Below are 10,731 nucleotides of genomic sequence, written 5' to 3'. Positions count from 1 at the left end.
GAAGGAATCTTAGAATCCGCTATCAAATGACTAATTGAAGCAACAGACGCTACTTCCTCTCCAAAAAATTAATGACTGCAAGGGAATTACATTCTAAAATCACTGAAGAAACACCAATCTCTTGGGCAAAAACCAAAGCTCTTGTTGTAGCCAGTGCCTCGACCTCATCTACAGTGTGTGGAAGAGGAAGTCTAAATCTTATATCCCTTTTCTTTTTCTGTTTTTCTGAGATAAATCCTAACTCCTTTTGATAATGAAATGTTTGTTTCTTTAATTTTTTTAAGTATTATATTCATACAGATGTGACTTTGATTTATTAGTGGATAAGATTTGCTATTAGCTGTTACTTCATGGATTTTATTAATGGCTATCTCTCATTTATATTAATATCACCCCATCATTGTTGAAGGTTATCGGTAATGGCCACCTAACAAATTGACAACGTATTAGGTAGTAGCTTATTTTACCAAGCCAAAGGTCAAAAATACAGTTGTTCAATAATGTTGTTCAATCTCTTTCATAGAAGAGAATATGAGTTCTAATCCTTTTCCCATATTTGTGGTAAATATGTTAATAAAAAAAATAAATGTTTATCTGTGTTTTAATTGATAAAAATAAATGTTACTTAATAAATTTTAATCGCTCTCTCATTTATATTAATATCATCCCATCATTGTTGAAAGATATGGGTAATGGCCACCTAACAAATTGCCAATTATATATTAGGTAGCAACTTATTTTACCAAGCCAAAGGTCAAGAATACAGTTGTTTAATGATGTTCGATCTCTTCCATAGAAGTGAATATGGGTTCAAATCATTTTCCCATACTTGTGGTAAATAACATCACCAATAGTGGTTTTCATGTTTATCGGGCTGAAGACAACATCACCAATAGTGGTTTTCTTATATGATTTTTGTGACAATGGACTAAATGATTTTTGTTTTATTTTTTTGAAATGGATTAAATGAATTAACTTAAACCCAAAAAGCCATTTTAAAAAATGCAGTCTTACAACGTTGATTGGTCATTGGATTTGATAATCCCCCTTCAAATGGTTATTATATAACCTTTTCTTTTTTGGATAAATTCGATAGTTTTTTTTTTTTTTTTGGAGAAACAGATCAGGTTGTATTATTAATCAAGGGGCTGGAAAATCAGCTACAACAAGAGGGGTGATGTGGGATGGAAAATCCTCCATCCACACAAGCAAGGGCGAAGAAAATCTAGCTCTTTTAGATAAGGAATCTGTTGCAGCATGACATTGCCTATAAGAGTGAGAGAAAGAAATATTCTGAAAAGAGTTTACATAGAATAAAACATCATTAATCAAATGGCCAGACATTGAACAGTGATTGTTTCCTGACTTCAAAGAGTTTATCACAAACTCAAAATCGCCTTCAAGGATCACGTGGTGGAGGCCAATTTCCTTGGCAATGAGAGCAGCCCATCTAGCTGCGAGAAGCTCCAGAGTGAATCCTGAGCATCTTCGTTAAAATTACTAATGTTAATTGAACTATAACACTCTTGGTAAACTACTTTTTAAGTATATAAGAAATATGAGAAATTTATAAAATAACAAATGCAATATACATATATAAAATATAAAATAAAAAAACAAATGCAACATACATATATATAAAATATAAAATAAAAAAACAAATGCAACATAAATTATAATTTTTTTTTAAAAAAAAAAAGACCTAGAGTCCCCCGCAACCTTTTTTAGGTGAAAGTGAAATGCTAATATTGCCTTAAAAAAATAAAAGAAAATAATGAAAATATGTTATTACTAGAATTTGAATTCTAGTACCAACTCATTAAACGTGACAGATTGATTAAATTAGACATTTGTTTTCATTGACTTTTGAAAACTACAAATTGAAAGTAGTCTTTTGTATGTTTTCAATTTCCTTCACAAATTGAGTTATGAGAACATTTTTGTTTTCTGTCCATTTTGGATTGTCAAACAAGTTTTTTAGTCTCAAAATAGGAAATTATTTTTGAAAAAGAAAATAAGGAGAAAAAGTAGTTACCAAACATACCCTTAATTTCTGTGTCGCTAAGAAAGTTAGAACTTCCTTCTTCTTTTAGGCTGTAGAATTGTTGTCCATTTTTTTTAGAAGGTGTCTCTGTTCTCTCTAAGTACTAAGCATGCCTATAGAGCTTGTGGTTTTTTTTTTTTTTTTTTTTTTTTTTTTTTTTTTTTTTCCAGGGGTTTGGGGAGACTCTAGGTAAAAAAAATTTTAGGTATATAACATTATATATTTCACACTCATTAAAATTTATTTTAAAAAAAAATGAGTATGAGCCAAGCTGGTCTGATTGGTACCAAAATTTGATGAAATTAGCCCGCCCAGATATTTAGTGGGAGCTTTGAACTTTTACATTGGCCCACCAAACTTTATGGGCCAACAAGATTATATCCCCATGTTAGTCTCTGAAAGTTGAAACCTGAAGCCCTAATTTCGCCTTTAAATATGCTTTTCTCATATATTATATAAGTAATAAATAAACAATAATGATTAATATACAAATTAAATATTAGTAAATAAAATTTTTTTAGATGAATAATACTAAATAATCTTAGCATAACTTAGTTTCTCTGTCGTTAAGAAAATTGAACTTTCCTTCTTCTCTTAAGTTGTAGAATTGTCATTCATTCTTTTAGAAGGTGTCTTTACTCTCTTTAGGTACTAATCAGGCCTATAGAGTTGGTGGGTTTTTTTTCCAGGGATATAGGAAACGGTCTAGATAAATATGAACTATAAGACTAATATATTTCACACTCAAATCATCATTTTAAAAAAAAAAAACCACTTGAGTATAGGCCAGGCCGGGAAATTTTTAGTGAGAGCATTGAACTTTTACATCGGCCCACCAAACTTTATGGGCCAACAAGTTCATATCCCCACGTTAGTCTCTTTTACTTGAAAGTTCAAACCTGAAACCCTAATATTTGCCTTTAAATATGCTCTTCTCCTATGTTTCTCTCCATTGCGTCAGTGTGAGTTGTGGCTGTTCTTTTCCTATTTGTTGTCTGTGTGTGTGTGTTTTTTTGTAGGAACATAAACAATAGGAAGATGATGATATTAGTTGTCGCCCCAGTCTTACAAGCATCTCTGTATTTGATGCTTCATGGTGATTGACATACTCTTTTTCTGATTCCTCAACAAACCCATAAAAAAAATCTGATTTTTGTTTTGTTTTTTTGTAAAGAAAGTATGCAAAGGAGGCGTGATGATTGTTATCCATACAAGTCTGTATATATCACAACTTGATGATTCTACAACATGCACTACCATCTGATCTCTTTTTGCTCTTTCAATTTCTCTTTTTTTTTGTTTTTTGTTTTTTTTTTTTTTTTGTTTATTGTGCAATCGAGGATGAAAAATTTTCCGATAATTACTGATTTTACAGTGATTAGTACACAAATAATCACCATCTTTCGGCTGAGATTGCATTTACTTTGATAAAATTAGTTCTCAAGATTTGTATTGTAATGTGAATTTTGCCCTTGTATCTGACGCCTAGATTTAATAATTGTGGCTGGGCGTTTCGTTTAGAGGGCAGAAATTAAGAGGTTTTAAAACAGGCTGCGACACAGTTTGCTTCTTTCTTTCATAAGCTTGCTGTTACATTATTCCTGCTTACATTTCTTTTTCTTTTTCATCTGCACTTTAAAATTCTCTTTGATATATGTATATATATATTTGATCTACTGTTTTGAATGAGCAAACATAGCGTTGGTTGTGACTAATTTTCCTTCATAATTCGGGTGTTTAAGCTTGGTAAGGTTATTTATCTTTGTGTAAAACTTAGGTATGGGCACATTAGGTTCTCCAATTGAGCTGGTTTTAATTTGACTCTCCTATTTAACCCTATTTATGTGGTCAATGCAACTAAGTGGTTGAATTCTGATCGAAACTAATGTACTGGACCAAGGTTACTTATACCCTTTTCTTTGGATTAAGCTTAGTAGTGTGTCTTTTTGTTCATTGGTTTTGGATGGGCAAGTTAAATTTTACTTCTACTCTGAAAGAATTAGGGTTATTTACACAAGATGGAAACAAGTAAACTGGTTGATCCAATTTCCAATTCCAATGGCTTATTAATTCTCAGTTTATTCACTGCCATCTAATACTGTTTAGGCTTAGGGGGAAGGAGATCTCAATATTGTGTAATTTACACTTGTAATGGGGTATTCAAAATGCACTTAAATGATATAGAACAAGAATAAAATGGAATGTCATTGATACCATACACCCTGAAACTTATGCCATTGATGACAGTAAACTTACTGGCCGCAAATTGATTAACAAAATTGAGAAATATTTCAAGAAAATATTTAGATCAAATTGAGGAACACAATAAATTCTTGGAATATTGCTTCAAATTTAAAGGACCTTGGCACATCAAAATGTTTCTTAGATTTTGAGGTTGCTAACTCCCATTGCTAAGGGATGTCCCCATCTCAGTGCCGATATGCCCTCAAAAGTCTTCAATGGAACAACATTTGTCACCTAATGATAATAACCATGACGGTGAAACAGTTGCAGAGAATTTTTCAGACAAGTGATCAATTAGCTAGTTCATTTACTTAACCATTAGATTACTAGGCTAGTCTTAGCGTATGTGGCGGTGCACATACAAAGTCAATTGATGGTCAAACCACATTAGGATGCCACACATCGGGTATTATGATGCATCAAGCAGACATAGGCTAAGGAATTTCATGTCAGCTTCCAGCCTCAATCAAAATTACTTGTATATTGTTGTCATATCGACTGGGCAAAACGTAGGGACAATTGTCATTCGGTCGTTGAATACTGCATATAACTTGGTCCGTTACTTATTTCTTTGAAGATCAAGAAGCAAACAACTATTTCTCGTTCATATAGATCAATGACTACTTTTTGTAGTGAGATTACTTTGATTAAAACAGCTTTTGGCATACCTCATTACAAATTGGATAGCCTCAAATCCTGCAGTGCACAAAGCACATAGAAATTGATTGCTAATAATTGCTATTTAGCATGTGAGAAATTGCAAACCAAACTTAACAAGATTGCCTACAGGCTACATCTCAAATCACTTGGCTAATCCCAAGCAGATTCTCTAAAAACACACACAAGTCAACTTCAGAAATCCCCTTCACGTAAATCTCCTCCAATAAGGCCAACCTTTTAGTGGTTGAGATGTGACCATGCACCAAAAGACCCCAGCAACCCCAAGCAACTTGTAGAATTTGCCTCACCATCAAATTGGTAGGATATGGCTCAAGGTTAAGTTAAAGCTATCAAATGGAGTGCGGCCCATTTTAATTAGAGCTATTTGTTCTACTTTGAAGTAAAAGAGTATGCCCTATCATGGTACAGAGTGAATACTACTGCAATGTTCATCTTTCAAGAGTTTTAAATTTATCTATTTTTACTTCATTTAATATTTACTTATTTAGTAGTATTCGTACATAGGATGAAAATTTCAAATAGATATTGTCAACTACTTTTCTTCATTTTCCTTTTGTACATATTTTGTTATACAGATTTGAAAGACTAGAATTTATACATGCTCATTGGAACTAACAAGCTCATACAATACATGTACTATAAAGATTGGAGGATGCCTAATGTATAGCCATATCTATATTTTACAGCTACACAAAGGGAACAGTGGCATATGCACTACATCATTGCCATATCTCGTGGTCACTTTTAACCAGATACTCATCATGCTTCTTACCATATGCAGGTCACACACTGCCAGATATTTACCACACCAGGCTTTGGTGCAATAGGATTTAGGCCTGCTTTGGTGGAATTTGTGATATCTCTACTAGAATTCTGTTTAGGGACTGAGGCCTTGAGAAGAAAGGTGCATGATCAGAACCTTTGAGCCAAAAAACCTGTTCTGGGGGATTTGTATTTATTATGTTCTCCTGTAGAGCAACTGGTATGGCACAGTCTTCAGGAGTTCCAATGTAGAATCTCCGTATAGAGCCATAATGCGCATCAGAAAGTGAAAGTTTCTCTATAACCGGCCCAAAAGGTATTGGCCTCATTGAAACTAATGACAATGCAACGTCCTGGACATCAAGGAAAATAAAAACTTAATCTTCAGCGTTGTATTGATATCACACTCTTAAATTAGACCTGGTCCAAGAATGTTTAATTCAAGCGGTTATGACAATGTTAAAAAGATACCTTAGCTGGACTTTGATTGAACAAGAAGTCTCTCACCAATTCTTTGTCAAGACCTATAGCAGTTGGGGGCTGATCTTTCCCATTTGTGTACAGAAATTTCTGAGCTTGCTGCATCAGATCATTTGAACCTGTCTGTAATAACATAGAGAATCAGTTTAAGAAATAAGCCAATTACATAAATCTTATGCTAGAAAATAATATTTGGAACATTGGACATCAGAGCTTCCTTCATACTAAATTAAATCCTATGCAGCAAATCCGATATAACAAGATGTCAAGGATTGAAACTAATCATAACAAACAATACGTTCAAGAGTGTAATTCATCAAAATGAGGGGTCTAAGTATATGCAGATCTAAAAGAATTGAAGTATATCCTCTCCATTTCACTGGAAATGGAGGAAGCACATTCCACCTTTAAGATTTTATTTCTTGGATCTAATAGTGTATAGAGTGCTATGTAATTTAAAATTTTAAGTGGTGTGACCCTAGATACATGATTAAATTTTTAATGTTTAATTTGAACTATGAAATTGATCCATTTCAAATGAAGATGATCATTTTACAGAGAGGCATATATCTCACTACATAGGAAAAAGGTAAAGCCTTGAAGTCACTTGGAAAATAAAACGAGGTTTCCCTTGTTATGGTTATGAATTATGAATGTAACCAAAGGTGCAAGAGTTCAATATTATTCTCTCTTTTCTTTCCTACTTTTTGAGTCCAAGAAATTATAGAGTGAAGAACAACCTGTTGGGAAAACATATCAAGGAAACTCTGCCCACTACTCAACATTGCTGCAGCTATAAAAATTGCTTTTGAGATTTTAGATGGAAACAACTCCATTACATATGAAATACAAGCACCACCAAAATCATGTCCCACCAAAATCACCTGCAGTTAAAAGAAAAATTTTAGCTCTAGTATATCTAAATGCAAAAATTTACCAACATTGCTGCTACTGACATGGATAAAAATGGCATAAAGATGTTAAAATTGGCATATTGTGGATCAACAAATGCCAATGCGGAATTTAGTTTCAATCATTTTTCCCACAAAGCATATTATGGATCGACATATGTCAATGCTGAATTCAGTTTCAATTATTTCCCCATAAAGCTTTAAAGTTTCTTATTTTCATAGAGGCAGGTGAATTTTACCAGAATATTTTGTCCACCTGAATATATATATATATATATATATGAAATTATAGATAGAAAATTGAATAAAATATATTTATACTAAATTAAAGTGCAAGAAAGTGAGAATACCAAAAATGATTATTGCTTAATCATCCCTTTCTGTATTGGTTATCTCAGTATAAGATAACAACAATAAGAGGGTCTTATCCTCGTAAATTGCAATTAAGAATAACAAACCAACTAACCAAGACCAACTAATCAAAGGCATCGGCCATTCTTTAAAAATTTGTTTATATACCTTATAAGCATATATGAATGTCAAAAAATAATAGTGCACTGTAATTTCACATTATTATTCTAACATAGATTCAAAGAGAGAGAGAGAGAGCAGAAAACCTTTTCTCCATCTCCAAGTTTCTCTAGGATATCAGTAAGTGGCTTTACGTACTGTGCAAGGCTCGTAATGCTGTTTGTATCAAATGTATGAATTCCAGAACCTGCTAAGTCAACTGCATCAACTCTATATCCACTTTCTTCCAATAGTGTGATTGTTTTATACCAACACCAAGCACCAAAGCCACCTCCGTGAACAAGAACAAAACGTATGGTTTCCAGGCCATCAATATTTTGATCCTAAGGAATGGAAATTAACCAAATGATGTTGGGTGATATATATAATTGGAAGAATATACTTTTATTGGATGACATATATATAAACCATCATTCTTTCCATCTCCTAATGAACAGTGCTGTAAAAAAATACAAAATCAAAGTGATTGTATGCTAGTACTTGAACAGCATTTTGAGTTAAGAAACCAATGATAGTTATAATTAACGCCTGTATGATAGGCAATTATAAGAAATAGATAATATCAAATTTCCACAAACTCAAGCAAAATGCATCCACACCAAACTGCCTAACTTGTCCCATTAACCCTACTCCATATTCAGTCCTTACTTGAAGCCTACATTCCAATTGCATACTTTCTAAGTACTGTCTTTTAGTCTCATTACGGATTCATTTTTGATGTCAAAAGCATTCAAATTGCTGAAAAGGTAATTCTTTGATGGTAAAAAGTAATAGGTATGCAACAAAAAAATGTTGCCAGGAAAAAATTACAACTTAATAAAAAATATAAAAAAGTAAAGAAGTGAAGGTAAAAAAAGTAAAATTAGTAAAAAAAAATTTGTGAGAAAGAGGGGGTGAATTGCATCAGATCTCAATCCGTAATATAGGTAGACTTGTCCATATGGCCAGAGTTAGAAGAAAGTAGCTTCCTTCAATGTGGCAAGAAGGTCACGTAACTTAAGGCTAAAGCATAACAAAGATATTGGACATGACATTTCCCCTCTTGGGTCTTCGAATTGTCGAGGTCACTAACTAGTTGCGACTCTTCAACATACAAGTTAGGCCACAACAATGGAATCCATGGATGTTTCCAGCCATCATTTATGAAAAACTTTTGTGAACGTTTGATGTTTGACCAAACCCACTGAATTTTATGGTTCGAGTTGAAATCTAACAAGCCCGTGACGCAATGTTTTGTCCTATGACAAATGAGAACTCTTTGCTTAAACCCTCATAAAAACGTGATGTAATCTAATATTATAGTATATATTAATCCTTTAGAATAAGATATCTTTCCAATATATTTTACAAAAACCAAGAGGTCGGTCTTTGAACTGGTCCGTGTGCTATTGTACAGATTGGCCAACTCATTCAAAGACTTTTGAGTGTGGAAAAATACAACAAAAAAAAAAAAAAAAAAAAAAAAAAAAAAAAAACTCAAATTCCTATTCTTTGTCGGAATAGGTTTGGCTTGCTTCCAATGTTCTATGTACCTAGATGCAAAATAGGCACAACAGATATTTTAAAAATACCACATGTCAGCCTGATATTTCATCCAGAGCATGGGATATAAGTCTTATCCTACTAGAATAATGGTAAAATGACCATTTACACTCTATCTCATGTCATAAAAAGTTAAAAATGATAAAATTAAGATTCGACTCTTTAAGTCAATGCAGTACATTAGGTTTCTCAATTCATTTTAAGTATGTTGTTGTATTAATCAAATAATCATAAACAATGTTATCTTCTCCAAGGAAAATTAAATTGAAAGCAACTATATGTTTTAAAGAGAAACTTATATATTCATCCAAAAAAAAAAAAAAAAAAAAAAGGAGAAACTTATATACTCTACGGTAAGAAACTCTATATAAGTATTAGCATATATATATTAGAAAAAATAGTTAAATACTTACATTTACCAGTTCATAATAGCTAGGTGGTGGTTTATCAATTATCATCAACTAGCTTTACATTTAATTGTAAAAACTAAAAAAATAATAATAATTAAAAAAATTTTGATAATAGTTCAATTCACAAAAAGGAGAAGGAAGAAGAACAAGAAGAAATAAAACTATATTGATGAAAATCTAGACTATACGAAATCAGTTTTCACTTGGGAATACTTATGTTTTTTAGTAAAAGAAGTATAAAACTGTGACACAATTAATCATCCAAAAACCATAGAATTCTCATTGTTCCAGTCATGAATCAACTTTGAATAACTCAAAACAAGCATTATAAACACATATTCTCCAGCAAATGAACTCAAGAATCACTAAAAACAAAAAAGAAACAAAGTCAAACCTTGTTAACAAGCTGAAGAGGCTGAATGAGAGAATGATCAGTACGTGACCTCTGCCTAGAACTTGAACTCTTTGGAAGCTTTTTAGGAGCAGCTGTAGATGGGTACACCACAGAAGTGGACCTGTTAAGGTTAACGGGTAGAGAACCGTTCAGCTGATGCTGGTGGAAGAGGAAAGCTGCGGAAAGAGCCTGTTGGTGAATGAGAGCATCATCAAACTCAAGCTCCTCATCCTTTTTCTTAGTCCTTTTAGTTGAAGAAGAGTTTGGTAAACGTTTTGAGGGTTTTTTTGTGAAGGTTACCCCCTTGGGAGTGAAACATGCCCATGAGTTTCCCATTTGCTATGCCAATGCATGTAAGTTAGAAAACGAGGCTCATATTAAATAGCTAAGGCTATTTCATTTTGTGTGCGCTAGAAGAATTTTATGCTTATACGTGTGAACTTCCAATTTAGTATTACCCCTATTTTAGTGTCTACGTGTGAGCTCCAAGTTTCCTCCTAAATAGGGCCAAAATGGCCAAATACCAATGTTTGCCAAAATTATTACTATTTTACCACTGTTTGAGAAATATTCAACAATTTATCACATTTTTGAAACTTGAGTTTGTAAAATTTAAATTTGACATGGAACTCAAGAAACCTAAGTTCCATAAAAAATGCCGCTGACATGGATTATTTTAATTAAAAAATGTCACATGGAACTCAGGTTTATGAAACTTGAGTTCCTTGCAAT

At 32.7% G+C, this 10,731-nt stretch overlaps 1 protein-coding gene and 3 non-coding genes across 4 annotated transcripts; 3 read left to right on the top strand and 1 right to left on the bottom strand.

The window, feature by feature from the left end:
* Nucleotides 1-3,078: 3,078 nt before the first annotated feature.
* Nucleotides 3,079-3,167, top strand: LOC126724610 (small nucleolar RNA U31b). The gene has a single exon (XR_007655053.1). It is a non-coding gene; the product is annotated as a small nucleolar RNA U31b (small nucleolar RNA).
* A 62-nt stretch (nt 3,168-3,229) lies between these two features.
* LOC126724644 (small nucleolar RNA Z195/SNORD33/SNORD32 family) lies at nt 3,230-3,314 on the top strand. The gene has a single exon (XR_007655081.1). It is a non-coding gene; the product is annotated as a small nucleolar RNA Z195/SNORD33/SNORD32 family (small nucleolar RNA).
* A 60-nt stretch (nt 3,315-3,374) lies between these two features.
* Nucleotides 3,375-3,462, top strand: LOC126724645 (small nucleolar RNA Z196/R39/R59 family). Its single transcript, XR_007655082.1, has one exon. It is a non-coding gene; the product is annotated as a small nucleolar RNA Z196/R39/R59 family (small nucleolar RNA).
* Nucleotides 3,463-5,477: 2,015 nt separating this feature from the next.
* LOC126720725 (putative methylesterase 11, chloroplastic) lies at nt 5,478-10,379 on the bottom strand. The gene is made up of 5 exons (XM_050423493.1): nt 10,000-10,379; nt 7,740-7,976; nt 6,952-7,095; nt 6,203-6,334; nt 5,478-6,084 (listed from the first exon to the last, which is right to left on the bottom strand). The coding sequence occupies exons 1-5, from the start codon at nt 10,333-10,335 to the stop codon at nt 5,800-5,802; spliced, it is 1,134 nt and encodes a 377-aa protein (XP_050279450.1). The 5' UTR covers nt 10,336-10,379; the 3' UTR covers nt 5,478-5,799.
* Nucleotides 10,380-10,731: the final 352 nt, after the last annotated feature.

Source organism: Quercus robur, chromosome 4 (assembly GCF_932294415.1).
Source record: "Quercus robur chromosome 4, dhQueRobu3.1, whole genome shotgun sequence".
NCBI lineage: Eukaryota > Viridiplantae > Streptophyta > Magnoliopsida > Fagales > Fagaceae > Quercus > Quercus robur.
This window is presented reverse-complemented; position numbering and strand designations above follow the sequence as displayed.

What these genes read in the sequence shown, in the direction of transcription:
- LOC126720725 (XM_050423493.1), bottom strand. Translation starts at nt 10,335, where the DNA reads ATGGGAAACTCATGGGCATGTTTCACTCCCAAGGGGGTAACCTTCACA. An exon ending in AACTTGGAGATGGAGAAAAG is followed by an intron (nt 7,096 to 7,739) that starts GTTTTCTGCTCT and finishes TTTTAACTGCAG; the next exon opens with GTGATTTTGGTGGGACATGA. An exon ending in TCAATCAAAGTCCAGCTAAG is followed by an intron (nt 6,085 to 6,202) that starts GTATCTTTTTAA and finishes CTTGATGTCCAG; the next exon opens with GACGTTGCATTGTCATTAGT.